This window comes from Cicer arietinum, chromosome 7 (genome assembly GCF_000331145.2).
Source record: "Cicer arietinum cultivar CDC Frontier isolate Library 1 chromosome 7, Cicar.CDCFrontier_v2.0, whole genome shotgun sequence".
In the NCBI taxonomy this organism is placed as follows: domain Eukaryota; kingdom Viridiplantae; phylum Streptophyta; class Magnoliopsida; order Fabales; family Fabaceae; genus Cicer; species Cicer arietinum.
In genome coordinates, this window is record NC_021166.2 from 5397466 (window position 1) to 5418042 (window position 20577).

At 31.2% G+C, this 20577-nt stretch overlaps 5 protein-coding genes and 2 long non-coding RNA genes across 11 annotated transcripts in view; 4 read left to right on the forward strand and 3 right to left on the reverse strand.

Annotated features, from left to right (window-relative positions):
- Positions 1–467: 467 nt before the first annotated feature.
- Positions 468–1556, forward strand: LOC101512024 (uncharacterized). The gene has a single exon (XM_004508271.4). It carries the CDS (start codon positions 657–659, stop codon positions 1110–1112), a length of 456 nt encoding a protein of 151 aa, XP_004508328.1. The 5' UTR covers positions 468–656; the 3' UTR covers positions 1113–1556.
- A 2262-nt stretch (positions 1557–3818) lies between these two features.
- LOC101512348 (uncharacterized) lies at positions 3819–5424 on the reverse strand. Its single transcript, XR_001144330.3, has 2 exons — positions 4910–5424; positions 3819–4463 (listed from the first exon to the last, which is right to left on the reverse strand). It is a non-coding gene; the product is annotated as an uncharacterized lncRNA (long non-coding RNA).
- Positions 5425–6939: 1515 nt separating this feature from the next.
- On the forward strand, positions 6940–7934 carry LOC101512577 (protein DMP2-like). Its single transcript, XM_004508272.4, has one exon. The coding sequence runs from the start codon at positions 7001–7003 to the stop codon at positions 7688–7690; it is 690 nt and encodes a 229-aa protein (XP_004508329.1). The 5' UTR covers positions 6940–7000; the 3' UTR covers positions 7691–7934.
- Positions 7935–10384: 2450 nt separating this feature from the next.
- On the forward strand, positions 10385–11258 carry LOC101512884 (protein DMP2-like). Its single transcript, XM_004508273.4, has one exon. It carries the CDS (start codon positions 10476–10478, stop codon positions 11130–11132), a length of 657 nt encoding a protein of 218 aa, XP_004508330.1. The 5' UTR covers positions 10385–10475; the 3' UTR covers positions 11133–11258.
- Positions 11259–13546: 2288 nt separating this feature from the next.
- LOC101513212 (uncharacterized) lies at positions 13547–16551 on the reverse strand. The gene is made up of 3 exons (XM_004508274.4): positions 15752–16551; positions 15551–15677; positions 13547–14034 (listed from the first exon to the last, which is right to left on the reverse strand). The coding sequence occupies exons 1-3, from the start codon at positions 16058–16060 to the stop codon at positions 13811–13813; spliced, it is 660 nt and encodes a 219-aa protein (XP_004508331.1). The 5' UTR covers positions 16061–16551; the 3' UTR covers positions 13547–13810.
- A 151-nt stretch (positions 16552–16702) lies between these two features.
- The window catches only part of LOC101513536 (pyruvate, phosphate dikinase 2), a 9112-nt gene continuing 5237 nt past the window's right edge, over positions 16703–20577 (reverse strand). For all 5 annotated transcript variants that reach the window (XM_004508276.3, XM_073363323.1, XM_004508275.4 and 2 more), the window contains exons 11-20: positions 20032–20196; positions 19774–19935; positions 19586–19675; positions 18985–19301; positions 18441–18570; positions 18080–18208; positions 17812–17949; positions 17659–17736; positions 17254–17345; positions 16703–17168 (exon numbers count right to left, since the gene is read on the reverse strand). In XM_004508276.3, the coding sequence (XP_004508333.1) occupies positions 17126–17168; positions 17254–17345; positions 17659–17736; positions 17812–17949; positions 18080–18208; positions 18441–18570; positions 18985–19301; positions 19586–19675; positions 19774–19935; positions 20032–20196 (1344 nt within the window). In that variant the 3' untranslated portion in view covers positions 16703–17125. The remainder of the gene's footprint in view (positions 17169–17253; positions 17346–17658; positions 17737–17811; positions 17950–18079; positions 18209–18440; positions 18571–18984; positions 19302–19585; positions 19676–19773; positions 19936–20031; positions 20197–20577) is intronic.
- The window catches only part of LOC140918663 (uncharacterized), a 3145-nt gene continuing 2759 nt past the window's right edge, over positions 20192–20577 (forward strand). Inside the window, exon 1 of the long non-coding RNA XR_012161251.1 lies at positions 20192–20401. This is a non-coding gene — a long non-coding RNA (uncharacterized lncRNA). The remainder of the gene's footprint in view (positions 20402–20577) is intronic.

Here is a 20577-nt window from a genome sequence, read left to right on the forward strand (position 1 = left end):
TATTTCCTTCATCACATCTTATTTTTACCTAGAAATATTTATGTAATTTTTAATACATATTATTTATTTCCTTTCATTCTTCTCTCTTAAACCAAACTATTAAATTAATGATCTCATATTCTATTCATTTTCTTCTAACTTTCATTTACACACCAAACAAAGCAGTAATGTCACTTTCTTCTCCATACCGATCACAAAGAATTACCTCCCAAATCAGCTACCTCCCGAAGCAGATGGGAAACTAAATGAGTTGGTTTGGTTCGGTAGCAAAAAAAATCAGAGGTCCGAAGCAAGAGTGGGTCCCTGATGACCCCAGCTAAACAAACAGCGACCCAATCTTGTCAGCCAACAACAGTATCTATCTCTTCTCGTGAGTCGTGACGCGTCATTTTGGTCCACTATGGCAACAAGGACGGTGATTTATTTTATCATTCCCCACCAACTATATATCCCCCCTAATACCAATTTCTAATTCCACCTCTGTATATTATTTCACTTTCACACACCCACCCCCAACCCATTTTCATTTTTCTAACATTTATTTAAATTAAATAATCTCCTCTCTTCTCTTCATCTTTCTCTTCTTCTTACAAAGCTACCACCGTTTTTTGTTTTTACACAGCTTTACTTTTGACTATTTCATTACCCAAACCACCATGGCAACTCAGGTTTTGAACCCTCACGACTATTTCATCATACCTCAACCACCCTCCTTCTCCCGCCGCTGCAACTATTACGGCTACAACAACCGTACCACGACCTCCAGGTCTCACCGGAAACATGTTGCACGACCAGACCTGAGAAAACGGAACGATAAGAGTTCCTTCCAACTAGAGACAGCGTCGGTCTCGAAGAGATCCAGCGCCGATGATTCAGCGACTGGGAAGAGCAGCAGCTCGCCTGTGGAGAAGGTGACGATTCTCCGGAGAGGCCAGTCGCTGGATTCGTCGTTGGTAGCGGCGAAGAATGACATGTACGCTGGATCTGCGTTCGCGATGTCTCCGTCACCAAGCGCGCTTCCTCTGCCGTCTTTTATGACAAAGAAGCAGTCGCTAGAGACGTTTGACGACTCCGCAACGCGAGATCTGAGGCGTTTGCTCCGAATTGATTGACGTACAACAAGTTTGGTTCGGGTCGGGTCAAACCCGAATAACAATCCATATGTAGTTCCGCTTCCACCTCTTTCTCTCTTGTAGAATCGTTTTCTCTCTCCCTCACTGGACTCCGTTACCGTAAATCAGCTTTTAGTTTCAACTTCTGACCCGATCGTGATTTTTTTAAACGAAAAGGTTAGATCTGAAATTGGGGGTGATTTGTTGTCTAAATGGTTTCGAGTAGCATAGAGCCATGTTGTGCAGTTCTGCTTCATTTTGTAAAACTTATTAAATGGTTAAAGTATAAATTAGGGTTGCTGTAATATCAGTTTAAAGTTAATTCATAAAATTATCCGCCGTGTTGGTGGTTGATGCGTATATTACGATGTTTGTCCTTGACTGTGTTAACTGTGTCACTGTAATGGGAAATTGTGAATGGGAAACACTTGATGCTTTTTGTTATTCTTTTGTGCGAGCTCGTTCTACGTTCAAGTATTTCTTTTCTTCTACTTTAAGATTAAGATTTAATTTCTCCCTTGTTTATAACCTATTTGAGAATTTTTAAATAAAAAGCTGTAAAGAGATGTGTCAATTAATTTAATCAGGTCATTCTATAAAAATCATTTTTTCAGATCATTATCCACCTAATAATATATTAATATGTACATATTTTTATCAATGAAATTATTTATTAAATATTTTCAAATTAAATATAATTCCCTTATGTCTTAATTTAAATCCCCAATTAAAACTTCCAACTTCTCTATGGTCAATGAAAAATATTGAATAGTATTAAGTAGATAATGATGTATAAAATTGATTTTTATGCCACTGTTCAAACATTGACTAACGGGCAACTAACTGAGATATAAAACAAAATTTAATTAAAAACTTTATATTAGTTATGGAACTTGATTACAAAAGTTTTTAATTTAGAGTCCTATTTAAAAATTTTCAAATTATTTGAAGAGATGCAAGTAATTAAACCTTACCATAACATTTAACTAATAAAACAATGAGACAAATTCTGCGCGGACTTCCAATTCCAGGTACTTGAAAATTGTTAAAAAAACTTTTAACAACAATCCTGTTACATAGAGAAGAGTTTATGGTCTCCTTCATTTTATTTGACAGGAAATAGTCCCCTTGATTCATTTTCATAGATCCCAAAATGATTTGATTGGTATCCAGATGGTTATATGATATTTTTGTGCCATATTTTATTATTAAAAGATTGACGATTGTTTAATAAAAATAAATGAAAAATAGATGAGTCTCTCACATCTAAACTCTCGTAAAAAATTGAAGTATTGGTCTCCGATGAATTATATGTTATACTTGTGCATCAAAATATTCACTTTAGTTTCTTTTAGAAGGTAACTCATCATAAGTTTAATGTAACTTTTTGATTGAATTTGCTATCTAGTTTTTGAATTTGTAACTATCAATCAATTTCGCCTTTGAATTTTTTGAAATAGTGAAACCGTCTCTTAATTTACCTCACATTTATCAATTAAGTCCCTCCTTCAAATTTAGATATTCGAAAAGTTGACACACACTTAAATACTAATTAATATGACCGTTCGCATCACATTTTACATATATAGGAGTAAATTTAATATTGAAATTTGAGATCCTTCTAAAATCTAAAGAATTCATAAAAAACACATATTTTCAAAAAAACCTAGAAATTCATGAAAATTCATCCTATCATCTTGCTTGGTAAATAAAATGAACCGCAAGGAAGTAACACTATAATACTACATGATAAAATGAACAGCAAATAAATGAACCGCAAATAAATGAACAAGGACCATGCAGATTTTGGAGTAATATTACATCTAGACTCAATAATTGCATATATATATAATAATAGTAATTAATTGCATTTAATTTTCTTGAGTCCAGAAAAAATGTCTGTTAATAGTTAATGATAATTTTTTTAAAGTTAAACATTTATTTATATATTATACTTATTTTAAACATATAAATATATCAAATTGTTTTTTTATACTATAACTGAATATGACATGACAGTTGACAATATTAATTTTCGCATATATAAAATGGACTGAACAAATTACGTAAACAACAAATTAAACCTCATGTCCCCATATATAAAAGAAATTATAAATTTAATTAAAAGAAAATGACGCAAATTATTTTAAATGGAAGAACATATCTATTGTGTTCATGGTATAAAACTTAAATGTTAGTCTATGTACTTATACAAAAATAGTCATAAGTAAGAATTACGGCAAGGAATCGAGGTACAAAGCACTCTAAATAATCGGTCATGGAGGGAGTGTAATAGTTCAGAACGAATTATATTTATTACATCGCTATTTTTATTTTTATTTTAATATAGTGAGTGCTTGAAACATTTTTCTAATAAAAAACATGAGATGAGTTATGTAACTAGACAAGACTCAATATATTCTCATTTATTTCAAATTAATTAGTATATTGATAACTTTTTTATAAAAAAATAATCAAGAAAGAGTTCAAAAATATCATTTGATAAATCAAAACATCTCAACTATATTGACATATATGACTTATATCTTTTAAAATATTATTAAAATAAGCATAAAGATACAAAAGAACTTAGGGAAACTAGACAAAATCCAAACCATAATAATCAAAGGATAAAACTTAATAAAAACTTTGTCAGAAAAATCTAAAGGGATAAAACGTGACAAGAGAAAAAGAGTACAAAGCAAATAACAACAAAAGAAGAATCCTTGACAAATATCAACATCAATTAATATGAATTTAGTAAACCCCAATATATTATAATTCAAAGAATCTAAAATGCATAGTGGAGTAGAAACCATCCAAATCAAGTCATTTTGTTGAAGGCCAATAGAAGCAATTTTATCTGTATAGTGGTTGTCCACTCTAAAATTATGAGAAATGTAAAACTGCATGTTCTTTGTAAGCTCCATACAATTCAACCATCTAATCCTTAGATGCCAAAGAATAATACTAGAACTTTTGAAATCCATAATAACTAGTTGAGAGCCAACCTCTAACCAAAGCCTATTCCAATTCTTCTTATAACTATCTTAATAGCATTCACCAACCCATGTAACTCAACTTTGAAAGCAGTAGCGATATTCAAATTGCCAACAAATCCACCTAAAAAATTAACATTTGAGTCCCTCCACAAGCTTCAAGGCCTAAAAAACCATTATCAGTTACCAGTACCATATATATTACACTTGGCTTTGTTAAGGATGGGGACTACTATAAGTCTATAACACTTCCTTAATGCAAGGAGCATTAGGCACATGAACTTAAATAAAGCTCACAAATCCAAGATTTATTACAAATCTCAATCACAATATGCACATTATTAATGTCCACCTGGATATAAAAAATATAAGTAATCAAATACTAAAGGTGCCCTGCAAAATCACTTTCAAAAAACAAATGCTTGTTAGATTCTTCATGCTTGTGGCACAAGCTACACATGGAGACCATGTTGCAACTTCGAGCCCTTAAATTATCATCAGTAGGAACTTTGTTGTGGAACAACCTCCAAACCAAAAGAGATTTTGAAGGAGGAATAGATGGATTTAAAATAATCTTGGCCTAATGTTGCTCATTCAAGGGAGACTTTTGAAACATGTAAGCATCCTTAAAGTACATTTCTCCATTGGTGGAGTTCTTCCAAATAAACTTGTCCTCAATAAAGAATTTTTAAATGTGTACATTTTGCAAAAATAGATAAAAACTCAGTGTTACTATGCAAAAAATAGTGAAGGAATAAGAGAGATAAACCACTTATAATCAATAATAAATTTTTTTACCTTAGCATTAAGCAGATAATGCCTTTCCTCGGGAATACTGAAAAGATTAGTCATAACTACATTGGGCCATTTATCATGCCACAAATTAATGTGCTCACCATTGCCCATGCTCCTTGGTAATGAAAAACTCAGTGCTTCAAACCAGTCCAAATAGTAGAAAAAATATGACAAAAATTAGATCCTTTATATCTCAACACTTCAACCCTTAGAAGAATGACCCATTGGTAATTTGAAGTTATCAGCTCCCAACATAGCTTGAGGGTGGCAGCCTCATTGATGTCCCCTTATATATCTCAACCCAAAGCCTCATCCTTGGTAGAAGTGCACACCTTAAGACAAACTACAGTAATCATCTTTTTTTTTTTTTATGGTCAATGTCACCAGACCACACAAAGTTTCTAATCCATCCCTCAATGACATTGATAAGAGATATTGGGCAATAATAAATAAAAAAGCTATAGATAAGCATATTATGAAAAAGAAAGTAAACAAGCCTTCCAAGCTGCCAATTTGACTTTGATTATTTTAAAACAAGCATAAGGTGCACAACTTTTGGCTTATATTTAAAGATATGAATATGTGTTATTTGGACACAAAAATCCGACTCTGTATATACCACACACAAATTTGGTGACATCGAACATCTAAAGGAGAGAGAAAAAACATTAAAAAAGAAAAAATCAAAACCATATATAATTATATAAGGATGTCAAAAAATCCGTCAAAATATATTTTTCATATGATAGTAGTAGATACAACTAGTTACGTATAAAATAAAATTATTATAAACACAACCATCCATATTTCCTCTTTATGTATTAGGTCTTTCTTTTTCTGTCTTCTAGCTTTTAGTAGTTGGCAAGTAATCATTTAGGACTTAAGTAATCATTTAGGACTTATTCAACATGCATGGTGGCACAGTACATTAAACAATAGTGCAAATGGCCTTGCCCACTCATTTGGCTATTTTCATTTATATCTTTATTTGTATTTGTCTCGAGCAATGATGTTTCATCTGCATCTCTACACCACTTGTGCTTCAGAGTACTTTCTCTAATATCAAATATAAAAGAAATTTCTATGGTACTTTTTTTTTTTTAAAGTGTATTGATATTTTTATTTTTTTAATTAATAATTTGTTTTATATTTTTATATCAATATATATTAAGTTGATCAAATTATTTATATCAATATATATATATATATATATATATATATGTATATATTTTTAATTTAATTACTATAAATTTAAGTTTTCTTTTTTATTTTATTTTAATTAAAATTAAAACATCGTTCTTTTCCGCCATGCTTTCACTCTCTATCATTTTTCCACCATCACTAGAAGATCCCTCATCTGTCTCACTCTCATCTCGCTCGCGTTTGCGTCATTGTCGTCTTGTGCCGTCGACCACTAATCGCCGTCGTCGTTACCAGACCGTCTTTGATTATTAATGAACTACAACAAAAAGATAGACGATGCAAAATGAAGGAGAAAGATTGTAAAGAACCGCGAAGGGAGACGACAAAGAACGGCAAAAAGACAGTGTGGGATAAAACAAAAATATAAAAATTCAAAATTTGGTGGTGTTAAATTTAAAATATAATCAAACTTATCGTATACGATACTCATTAGAATATTAGTAATTTAATTTAATAATATCAAAATATATTAGTTTTTAATTCTACCATAAAAATCACTTAAAATAAATAGATCTATTTAATTTAAATTTCAAATTAAATATATCAATTTTTTTTCTTCTTATCTTTTTCTTTTTATATTTGGGATCCAAAAATAATCTATTAATACAAATATATATTTGTCTGCTTATTAAAAAAATAGTGCAAATGGGTGTAAGGGAAAGTAATTTTTTTTAAGATAGTTGAAATATAAATTTCGAAAGTCACCCTTAATTAGCTGTCTGAATTGAATAATCAAACTTAATTAGACTTAAATCGTAGTCCAAAATTAGGAGTCGTCTAAGACAAAGTCTATCCTTATCTCTGTAATTCCTTTACTATAAAATCAACAATCACTCACATAACAGAAAAAACACAAACAAGCAAAACAAAAACTAAAGCTAGATTATTAAGATGGATACAAAAAATGAAAATGAAACCACTCCTTCACGTTCACCCTTATTAAACACAAACACAGAAACCACAACACCAACACAAACACCACAACCAACAACAACAAGTACCACACAAAAAAGTGGTACAGATAGCATTGGAAGCCTCATAAAACTACTCCCAACAGGGACAGTTTTCTTGTTCCAATTCCTAAACCCCGTTGTTACAAACAGTGGTCACTGCAAAACCAGCAACAAGTACCTAAGTTCAATTCTTCTTGCAATATGCGGTTTCAATTGCATCTTTTCCACTTTCACAGATAGCTACACAGGTACTGATAACAAAAGACACTATGGACTTGTAACACCCAAAGGATTATGGCCTTCAGAGGCTTCGAATTCAATCGATTTATCGAAGTATAAGCTTAAAGTTAGTGACTTTGTTCATGCTGTTCTATCATGGCTTATTTTTGCAGTGTTGGGTCTTCTTGATACAAACACTGTGCTATGTTTTTACCCTTCTTTTATGAAAACTCAGAAAACTGTTCTTCAAGTGTTGCCTGTAGCTATTGGAGTTGTTGTTGGATGGGTGTTTTCGGTTTTTCCACAACAAAGACATGGAATTGGTTACCCTCCTAGTACTGATTCTACTGAAACAACCTCTACCATATCATCCAATGGAACTTCCCAAATTCCAACCAATAATGTTTAAGAGAATCATCTTTCCATTTTCTCTCTATCATGGCAAAATTTATTATATTAAGAAAGAAAATATTTTTTCTTAATATAATGCTCTGTAGTTAGAATTTATTTTGTGTGACGGTGGTTTTTTATTGTTTTAAATTTATTTATGAACTTTGTGTTGGTGTGAAAATTCTTGTGTAATGCAACATAAATTTGTGCCACTGTAAAGTCGTATTTGTGTGAATAATTCTTGATTGAGTTTATTGGTGGTACCAAGGCTGTTAATTTTTTGAGATTATAATTTATAAATACTTGATTTTTTCATACAAAAATTGATTGTTTTCTCACAAAAAGTCTCAAATTGAACTTTTTGTTGTTGTTCAAATGAACCTTCTTAGATTAAGAAACAGCCAAAGAAACCTCAATTTGAACTTTAGTTAGTTTGAACTTTGAATCAACGACCGTGTGTATATTATATCTACGTGTATGTATATTAAGACAAAAGTCTCTAAAAAATAATCACTCATTAATATACATCACAATCAGCTTTCTTTCGTCGTCATTTCATTTTTCGTAAGTAACATTGGAATCTATTGTAATTAATGGAATATATTATAATTAAATGAAAACTCCATTTTTCATTTAAATAAAGACTGATTTTTAAAGAGGATTTATATGGTACATTTGGAAAACCAACGGCCTTGGCACCATTTGTTATTTGAATTAATATTTAAATTGATAATCAATTATAAGACTTCTTTTAAAATAGAAGCTAAAATGAATAAATATAAAGACTAAAAATATATTTAATTTTATGAATTATTATAACATTGTACATAAGATAAATATTTGTTCCTAAATGATTATCACAAAGTTTTTTAAGAAATGAGTCACTAAAAGAGTGTTTAATACATACATGGGAAAAATATTTTTCATTAATTAATTAATTAAATTTAATACTTTTTCATATCTTCTAAATAAAAATAAAAATAATTAAAATATACTACATTCTTAATCATAAGCACCATTTAAAAAAAATTATCTCTAACTATAAGCACATTTTTAGAGGGACTATAAATATATTCACACGACCAAAAACCTATTTAATGTTATTTTAATATATTCGCATAAAAATGAGAATGATTATATTAATTCACACACGAGACTATATTTGTTATTAATTAATTAGTTTAATTTAATATTTTATGAATATCGTATAAATATAAATAACAATATATTAATTATAAAAATCATACACATAATAAATATTTTTCATTAAAAATTAGTTAAACTTATTTTTGTTTTAAATATTATCCACATAGAAACGATATCAATTATAATACACATACTATGGTCTACTTGAATAATTAACCAATTCAATCAATTTATATATAACAATTATTATATCATTCAGTAAAAAAATTATATATCCTAATAGTTTGTATTTAACTAATCATTTTATTCTTGTAAAAAAAAAACTAATCATTTTATTAACTATAATTACATTGGACTAATAAATTGAACCTATGCGAATTACAATTTTAAAATATTATATTTGCATCGAATACATCTCATCATAATATTATATAAGATATATTATATTTAAATGACAAAATTGTCATAGTAAAACGATAACATACTATTTTTTTTTCCAAATAACTAAAAATATTTTAAATATATTATAAATTAATAAAAAATACTAAAAAAATAAATAAACAATGAAATAATTTTGTATTTAAAAATCCATTGACACTACTAAACAAAGAATTTAAAGCTTTTAAAAAATCACGAGTAACTAAGTAGTTATATTTAATTTGTTAGAAAAGTAAAATAAAAATATAATATATATTATATGTAAATAGAAAAAATACCATTATAATAAAATTATATTTATTTACAAAAATTTAGATTAATATTGATAGTTTTTTAATTTTTTAATAATAAATTATTAGATTATATAAAATGATGAAACTATCTTTGTCATAAAATTATTACATATTTTTTAAAATCAATTATTTATATTTTACTTTTAAATTTAATATCAAATGCCATTGTTTCTTAATTTATATTTTATTAGATTTTAATTTTATACATTTTAAAGTATATATTTTATAAAAATAATTGAGTAAATTATTATTTTTTTGAATCATATTTTTTCTAACTCATTTCATATTCAAAATAAAAATTATAACTAAAGAGGCATGATATAATAGTTTTTAAGAATAACTTATCTTATTGTGTTATTGTGTTAGTACATCAAGAAAAAGACATGATATGATATTTATATTATTTCATGTTTTTTATCATATATATTAAATGAACCATTAATACTGTGCACGATACATCTATTATTTATTGATAATAAATTAAATTATGATATACACAACCATCCATATCTCCTCTTTATGTATTAGGTCTTTCTTTTTGTTTTGAGTTTTATCTTTTAGTAGTTGATAAGTAATCAATCCTTTTAGACATAAGTAATCGTTTAGGACTTATTCAACATGCATGTCAATGGCATAGTGCATAAGACAATAGTGCAAATGGCCAAATGGGTGTAAAGAAAAGTATTATTTTTAAGGTAGTTGAGATATACATTTCAAAAGTCCACTATTAACTAGCAGCCTCAAATCATTAATCTAACTTAATTAGACTCAAATCCAAGTCTAACTAAATTAGGAGTCATTTAAGACAAAGTCTCTTTACTCCTCTATAAAAACAAACAATCACATAACAGAAAAACACAAACAAGCAAAACAAAAACTATAGCTAGCTAGATTCTCACCAACAGAATCTCTTTAATTATTACTAAGATGGATAAAAAAAATGAAACTGTTCCTTCACATTCATCCTTAAACATAGAAACACCACCAACAACAACAAGTACCACCAACAAAAGTACAAATGGCATTGGAAGCCTCATAAAACTACTTCCAACAGGAACAGTTTTCTTGTTCCAATTCCTAAACCCTGTTGTTACAAACAGTGGTCAGTGCAAAGCAATCAATAAGTACCTAAGTTCAATTCTTCTTGCAATATGCGGTTTCAATTGCTTCTTTTCTACTTTCACAGATAGCTACACAGGTACTGATAACAAAAGACACTATGGATTTGTGACACCCAAAGGATTATGGCCTTCAGAGGCGTCGAATTCAATCGATTTATCGAAGTATAAGCTTAAAGTTAGTGACTTTGTTCATGCTGTTCTGGTCTTGATTATTTTTGCAATGTTGGGTCTTCTTGATACAAACACTGTACTATGTTTTTACCCTTCTTTTGTGAAAACTCAGAAAACTCTTCTTCAAGTCATGCCTGTAGCTATTGGAGTTGTTGTTGGATGGGTGTTTATGGTTTTTCCACAACAAAGACATGGAATTGGTTACCCTCCTAGTACTGATTCTACTGAAGCCTCGTCTAGAATATCCAATGATACCACAGAATCTCCCCAAAATCCAATCAATAATGTTTAATATACACAAAATTAGTGTGTCTGTCAAGTTGATAATTAATTTGCTTTTCATTTTGTATTGGTGTGAGTAATTCTTGTGTAAAACCATAGTACACAATCATATAAATTCTTGTGTTTTTTATTTTTACGATTGCTTTATTAATAGTTTTTTTTTTCTTCCTATATATTTTCACGGTTAATTTATGATCTGAGTGAAGAGAGTGAACGTGGTTGATAATTTTTTACACCATAAAATAGTGGTGAAAGGTATAAAACACTATAAGGTGAAATAATTTATTTTGAGTGCCGTAGTATGATGTTTGTGGGGGGTATGTGTAACAAAATAGTTTTTGGAGATTAGCGGATTATCAAACAATTTTTATTCGGATAATTTTATATTGGAGTTGGTTTGTATAAAAAACGAGGAGTAATTTAAATTAAAAGTAGTATAATTCGGATAATTTTATATGTTAGAATGTTTAAAGTCTATTCAATCTTAGAGAATATTTAATCTAATGGATTTGAGAACTCTTGTTCTCTTTTCTAATGTAATTTTGTTGCTTATAAAAAAAATTAGCATTTTAAGCTTTTGATTTTCTCATACAAAAATTTATTTATAAGTTCGAGGTTATCTTATCATTATATGTTGCCTATAAAAATTAATATTCATGTAAAAGTGGGGTTAATCTTCAAAAAGTCTAGGCTATATTGGTTTAGTTTGAAGGTGTCATATTTTGGTCGATTCAATTTGAAAACGTGTATATTTCATCATGCAAGTTATTCAATTTGGAGTTTTGAAAAGAATAAAATAGGACAAAAGTCTCTAAAGAATAGTCACCCATTTATATATCACAATCAACTTAATTTCCTTCGTCTTTCGTGTTATTTTCTTAAATTTAAATGGAATCAGTTATAGTTAAAATGAGAACTCCATTTTCCATTTAAACAAGACCGATTTTATAAAGAAATTTTATATGGTACAGTTGGAAAATCAACAGCCTTGATATTATTTGTTGAAATACTACTAATAGTTAAATAGATTATTATTTAATAAAAAATTATTTGATGTCTTTTTGAAAATTGTTGTGACTATATATTGAAAATGACATGATGGAGAATAATAATAATAATAATAATAATAATAATAATAATAATAATAATAATAATAATAATAATAATAATAATAATAATAATAATAATAATAAATAGTAGTAGTAGTAGTAAATAATGTGTGTTTTGTGACCGTATATTTTTTTTTAATAACTATAGATAGAAATAAATAAAACATGAAATTATAAAAACAGTTTTTCTCCACGACCTAATATTTTTCACTATGACAATGACTTTTTGCTCGACCTATAAGAATCAATAAATGATCAACTTTTTTACTAGAACATTCATTCTATAAATAAATTTCAAAAGTCAACTCTACATTTTTACACAAAGTTTCAACCAAAAATCTTTGGCCAATTCAAAATCAAGAATTCAGTTGTCGGAAAACAAAGTTTCAACCAAAAATCTTTTTAGCTCTCAAAAAGTTTATATTGTATGTCATGTCAATGATATCCATTGTTTACCGGTGTGGGACTTGTACCGCATCCTGTACATAATAACATAACCCTCATCCCCAAGACTCCAACATGGTGCATAGAACTCTGGTTGCAATACAGCTCAATTATATATTCTGAAATGTGTGACTTTAGTATTGGAAAATGACAATAGATCAAACCCTTTAATTATATTTCTGTGTGACATTGATAAAAAAAAGTTTATCTTAAAGTTGTTGATGGAATCACTAAAATCAACCAGGGTTGTGTTTTCTTTTTCCTGGCTACTATCATCCTTTTCTGCAAACATGACAGTTCATAGAGGTAGAATTGTAATCTTTTCCTTATGCCAAAAAAGTACGATATTTGTTTATTTTGGGACAGACCAGGAGTTAAGAAAGCTATGTTGCCTTTAACTTATTTCTTTATTGTGTTCTTGAATCTACCGAATTGCATGCAAAAGTCACAACACCTCACCCTAAGCAGCCTTACATTGAAATACAAAATCTTATTCAAAATGACTGGAATTACTATATTATCATTTCATTTTTTCCCCCATAGGTTGATCAAATCACAAAACCAAATTCATAATTACTTTCCATTCAGTGAAAGAACATGGTTGTCATTGTCTAAGTAAAACAAATTTGCTGAATTGATTAAAACAATTATTGCTTTCATGGATTAACTAATAAAGATACAGTTTTTTAACACTTGTGAATTGGTGTTCTTGATAACTTGTGTGGCTGTTTGCGATCGTCACTGTGTTCTGTTGGCCCAAGGTTTTTTGATCCAAACCGTGAAATAAGGTAAGGCGTTGTATTGCTCATCCATTAAAGTCGATAGGATGGAAGACATATTTGTCATTTAAAGTTGCTTAACTAACTATCAGTAGAACAAATGACAGTGTAATAATAGTTGAAAGAGTAAGCAATCCAAGCAAAACTGGTTTTTACAAACTTCTAATTATTTTCTGTCATTGGTGACAGTTTCAGCAAACTCAGCCGTAATACAACATACACGCCTATATTCAGTTTTCTCTTAACCACATTAGATACCTAAGATGTCGGTTTTCTTCCACCACTGCTGAAGCATTTAAGTTCTCAACCTACAGTCTCAATGGTCAATTAATTATCAAGTAATCACACATCTGTCATCAACCATCAACAAACAATGCATCAAGGAGGTTTGAAGATGATGAATTGCCACTCTCAGTCTCATCAAAGAAACCATTGGCGGCATTTTCTCTTCTGGCTTTACGCTCTTCAATGATTGAATCATCTCCTTCCGTGCAGTAATTTCGCCGACCCTGTTTTACAGGTCTCTCAGCCACAACAAATTTATTTCCATCACGAGATCTCTCATCAAAACCTGCCCAGACTGACCCAAAAAAAGAGAACACATCAGAAACTACAATATTATATGAAATCTGACAAAAACAGTTGTAACCAATATCATAATGAATATTTAGTACTTGAGGTGCATTAAGTAACAAGATGCAGTTAGGACTTGGGATAGTTTAATTGACAGTCTGCTGTATTTGTGTCAAAAGCAAATGTATAGAGTTGGAATGAACAATCCACAATGTAACTAAAAAAAAAGAAGCACATAAACAACAAAGGGAACCCAGATCCACAAAGGATTTACCACTAAAGCAGTCATTTGTTATGCACACTGGAACTAGGCTTGATATTGAATAAAGATGGTGCCAAAGAAACAAACTTATAACCGCTTTAAGCAACAGGAAGACAACTTAGTGCTACAAAACTTCGCACAATGACATTGACAAGGTTCGAGGAAGGGTGTGAGGTCCATTGTGACATTTTAGTCACACAACAGCAACTCAAAGGAGGAAGAAAATTTAAATGAACAAAAAATTGTGGAAAACATAAAAGACACCTAGAGCCACACCATAATGTCCTGTTCCGGAAAATTTACACGATGCTATGATATCTTGCTGATTTCTTAGTAGAGACTGGTATTGTCAAATAGTGGCTATAGCATAGCGGAATTTTAACAAAATATTATGGTTGGCAACATGCAATTTAGTGTACAAGTCTTGTCAAATAGCAACTATAGCAGCCATATAATACGCAGTGTAGCTAAATTTGAATAAATTGTTATTTTCTGCTATTTGGGATTGGCAACACCAAAATAAATATGCATATTTTTTGAAAGTGTTATGATAAGCTTGGACAATTCGGCATTTGAGTATGTGTACATTATTTACTTCAACTATAGTTGAAAACTTATTCATGAATTTTTCACCCCATATTCAATCCCACACCAAAATGCCCCTCAATGTAAATTAACGCACTCATAAAAAAGAAAGTATAATCGATAAAATGGGTAAAAACGCTCGGGTGCTTGTTTACAAGCAACCCCCTATCTTTTTTCACCTACTGACCACACCAAGAAAACTTAACAATTGCTGAAAGGAATATAAACATGGGATAATCCCCAAGTTTGTTCTTCAAAGTTACAAACATCACTACACCAATCCTCTAAGGCGTAACCCAAGTGATTGAGTTGGAACCCCTATGAAATTTGAAAATGTGATTCAAGATTTAACCCATAGCTACTAACATAATGTACTAAACAACTAACATCTGTATTAAAAAAAAAAATCCTCCCAAAATTTTGGCTACCAATTTAGTCTCTTAAAAGATCTAAAATACCATCACATCATTCTTTTGAAAGCCAAACTAGTCCCTCAAAAATCAAAAGTATCACAATAATAAATATGTTGACTTCCTTCATACATACATATAGTTACATTATTGTCAGGCACAGATTCACCTTCATTTAGTATATGAAAAGTTAAGAGCAGAGGAAGTGAGGCAACTAGTAAGTACAATACTGTAGTTTGATGAATGAATGAATGATTATAAAATACCTGCATAATGATGAAGTACAATTGAAGCAGCAACAGTAACATTCAAGGAAGCAGTTCCACAACCATATTGCGGGATATAAACAAAAAAATCACATATCTCAATTTCCTTAGGAGAAAGACCACTACCCTACACACAAATTTTAGGAATCAATAAATAAAAATAAAAATAAAAATAGGGATGTCTGTAAGTAAGTAAGTAACCTCGTTGCCGAGTAAGAAAGCGGTGCTTTTGTTGAAAGGATGTTGATTAACAGGGAGGGCATCGTGTGTGATCTCAACGCCGCAAATGTCACAGTCTTTATCCTTCAGAAATTGGCGAGCGTCTTGGAGTGAGTGAAAGTGTCGAAAGCGAACGTGGTTGGATGACCCATGGCTACCGAAACTGTTGAAATCTCTACGACCAACCAGGATTAATTCCGACACACCAAACGCGGTTGCACTTCGAGCTAGTGTGCCAACGTTGTGCCTCTTTGCTATGTTGTGCACCACCACGTAACTCTCCAACACCATTTTATTCAATTCAATTATCACAACCGCTATAAGCCCAACTGCATAAGTAAGACAACGATTTAATTTAAGGAAGGTTTTGTTTTATGTATTGTTGCAGAAGGCGTTGCCCAGAGTTCCTACTTCCTCCACTCCCCCCAATTTCAACGAACAAGTCAATAATACTAAACACACCCCCATTTTTACGTTTTATTTTTAGGTCAAAAAGCCCAACAAGTTTAACTATGTAGGCCCAACTTCGCCTTCGAAACCAAAGAAACGGGGAAGCGAAGCACCTCGCCGTCTCCACCGAGCACCGTCTCCACCGAGCACCGTCCTTCCCACCGGCCTAATGAGTTCAGCCTCTTCTTTCTTCTGGCCCCACTTTTTAATTAGTTGTATTCACATTATTAATTAAAAGGTTCTTCTCCTCATATTTTCTAAAAGCCCCCAATTCTTTTTCTTCCAAATCGAGAGAGGGCGAGGGAAGAAACTGCTAACTACTATATGTTATGCCCAGTGTCTTCCATGCAATGTATTCCCCGAGCATGTTCTCGAGACTGCGCATGGCCCTATTTTTTAGGGTTACCAATTTTTTTTACTCCCTTGTATTAATGCTATGGTAAAGATCATCAATCATTAACTAATTCGAACAAAGGTGATACATGGAAGAATGTTTCAAAGATTTTATTAATCATCCAATAAAACATGTACAATAATTTTACAGAATCAATCATATTTCATGGTAAGATATACCAATATGTCCACCAATGTCTTATACACCAAATAATCGAAGACACTGTATGTAATCAAATTATAAAAGAAACATAATGTAAAAAAATATATATAAAGAAAAAGATAGTCTGAACATATATGTACACTATGTTTTCTCTATTTTTTTTTAATTTTATGTGCAAAGGTTTTTAATTTCCCTTTGCTTTCTTTCCTATTAAGTATGTTAGTATTCTTGCATTATCCGACCTCACATAAGCCTTCATTTTTTTATTTATAATATGGTATAATAAATCCCAATTATTTGCAGCAGTAGAGAGTCATGCTCTGGACAGGAAACACTCTAGTAATTGCTCCTTACACCGCAACTTGAGCTGCCGCAAGCCTAGCAATTGGAACCCTGCAAAAGAGTCCTCAAAATTTCAGTTTGACTGCAGAAAATACAAATATCTCATTTTCATACAACTATGAAATGAAAATCTAACCTAAAAGGAGAACACGAGACATAGTCAAGTCCAAGTTGAGCAAAGAATGCAACAGAAGAAGGCTCCCCACCATGCTCTCCACATATTCCAACCTGATAATAATCAACTTCAAGAATTAACTGCAGAAGCACCTTCATGTGGTATAAATGATGAAATATGTGTTTTAACACCATAATTGGCATATTAACAGTAACCAAGATGTGTGATAATGTTTACAATTGTATCGGTAAGCTATGTAGCACCGACCCTTTCTGATTGAAGGCGTGTTCAGTGTTTAATATATGTTGTTGGTTGGCACCGACACATTTAATCTATTTAATTTTCTCAAATTATTATCACTGTTTACATGTTAGTGTTGTGTCATGTCCGGGTGTCTGTATCCATGTTTAATACTTGCTAAGTTACCTTTAAGTTTGGTCTAGCAGCCCGACCCTTTTCTGTGCAAATTTTGATGAGTTGACCCACACCTTTCTGGTCAAGTACCTGTAATTGTTGTCAATAATTATACTTTAGAAAACATCATTCATATATTAGGCAAATGCACGCTATGCAACTAACCTCAAATGGGTCATGCTGCAAAATCCCAGCAGATAGGTATATAGGAAGAAATTTGCCAACATCATCTCTACTATAGCCAAATGTCATTTGGGTAAGGTCATTGGTTCCAAATGAAAAAAACTCTGCTTCATTTGCAATCTACACAAATGGATTATATAATATTAGAACGTGTAAAGAGGACAAACTATTGTTTTTCTTTAATAAATTTTAATTATTGTATGTTAAAATTCAAGAGTGTATCTTCAAGACAAAGGGGTATAAGTATGACCTCATCTGCAACTAGTGCAGCTCTTGGAACTTCAATCATAGTTCCAACCTTATAGCTTACAGAAGAGCCCATCTCAGAGAACACTTTCTCAGCAACGTTCCTTATTAAACTCACTTGATGTCTTAATTCCTGCAAGTTAAAAACAAATTGGGCTTATAAAATAATAATGTCACAAGAGTTTCATTAAATCAAACCCCAAAATATTGCTTCATGTTATATTTCAAGAGATAAAGTGTTAAGGGAAAATGAAAACAAGATAATATTTCAAAGTAGAGAACATTCTGATTTTCCCCCATAAATTTTATGCATATATGATAAATGTGAAACAAATTGGAGAAATAAGTAAGAAAAAGGACCATACCTGAGGTGTACCGATAAGTGGAACCATTATCTCTGGAAGAACTGCAATACCATGGCTACTCACTGAAACAGCGGCTTGGAAGACTGCACGAGCCTGCATCTCAGTCAATTCTGGATATGATATTCCCAGCCTGTCACATAATTTTATATTGTCAAACATGAGGAATTACTATAAATTATTATATATATTTTTTGAATGATAAAAACTTGTTATTTTGTTAGTGCAGAGGATTGAACTCATGACCTATTTATCACTCTAACCTCTATGTCCCTTCTCCAAAACCATCTATCGGTCCCAAACTATAAATTATGAACTTGGAATTTCAACATTAAACATTAATCATGATATTAATAGTGATTTGTTACGTAGCACTTATATTTTAGATTGAATGCATATTAATGTGACATCTAACATGATAGATGTGATTACATTTAATTACTTTTATTTTCTTAAATTATTATCGGTCAGTTTTAGTATCCGGTGTTTGTGTCTTGTCAGGGCTTCTAGGTTTGTTATGCACAAGGATCATAAGAAGTGGACAAACCTGCAGCCACGAAAACCAAGCATGGGATTAACTTCTGAGAGTTTTTCAATCCTAGAGAATATTTCTTCTTCTTTCATGCCTGTCTGTGAAGTTAGTTCACTGACAATTTGTTCTAAGTCACCTTCAGGAAGAAATTCATGAAGTGGAGGATCTAACAATCGAATCGTTACTGGGAGACCATCCATTGCCCGAAAAATTCCTTCAAAATCTGATCTTTGATAAGGTAACAACAACTCAAGTGCAGCTTTTCTCTGTTCTACCGTAATAGCCATTATCATCATTCTCACTGCCTTTATCCTCTCATCTGAAGCAAAAAACTAAAACACACCAAAACATGCACAAAATCATACTTTTGTAACAACCCTGTGCCAATTGATGAAAAAATTATCATTTCAAGTGACATGCATTAAAAAGTTTGAAAAAATCCACGAATTGTAGAATTCAACTTGTAGCATATAAAGAGGATTACTTCATATGCTCTACATTCTTTTTTCTTTGGAAAACAATGCTTAAATTTGTTACAGAAAAATTACAATACAAGCTTTTTGATGCATTTACACTTTTCAGTTAGTTATAACAAGGAGTTGAATATTATTTGTACCATGTGCTCTGTTCTGCAAAGTCCAATCCCTTGGGCACCATTCCGTCTAGCTGTTATTGCATCTTCAGGTGTGTCAGCATTTGCCAAAACCTGATAGACAACAATGATATGAGTGAAATTACATAACAAGAATTAGACATTTTGATTCAACTCAATTTCTGCAGCTAATAAAGAATATGCAGCAGCACCTTCAGATTCCTTATTTCATCGGCCCAAGACATGAAAGTTTCCATATCATCACTTAGAGCCGGAGGAGAAAGTGCCTGCTTTCCAAGTATCACCTCACCTGTGGATCCATTCAACGAGATCCATTCTCCTTCTGCTATTACATTATTCCCAATTACAACCACCTATCATCATAAATGAAAGATTATATTGCATTACTTTGAACATGAAGATCTTTTACAGTTTTACTTATATGTCAACAATGTATAATCTGAGGTTACCTTTTCATGGTCATTTACTTGGATATCAGAGCAACCAGACACACAACACTTTCCCCATCCACGGGCTACAACAGCAGCATGAGATGTCATACCACCTCTAGCTGTCAAGATGCCAGCAGCTGAATGCATGCCCCCAACATCCTCCGGACTTGTCTCTGTCCGTACCTTCAATATTGCAGATGCGTATTAGAAATTAATGAATGCTTTACAATGATTTGTTTAACCTAGTCATGAAACTGAATTTAGGACACTATTTACATCCTAACTATGATATATCTTGTGCAGATAAGCATTTCACCTACAACGCTTGGGAGATCTCTACGTTGGGCTAAAACTCTAAGAATAACCACACAAGTGAATTGGATACCAGGTGTTCACACAAAACTTTAAGGCATTGATTATATAGGTTGTCTCGTTTATATATTGTTCAACACTCGCATGTCGATCTCTAACGTGGAACTTATTCACACTTGATACTCTAACATAGGAACATAAAAATAAGAAAAATGATTGCTTGATAATGAAAAAGAATACCAAGATGACACT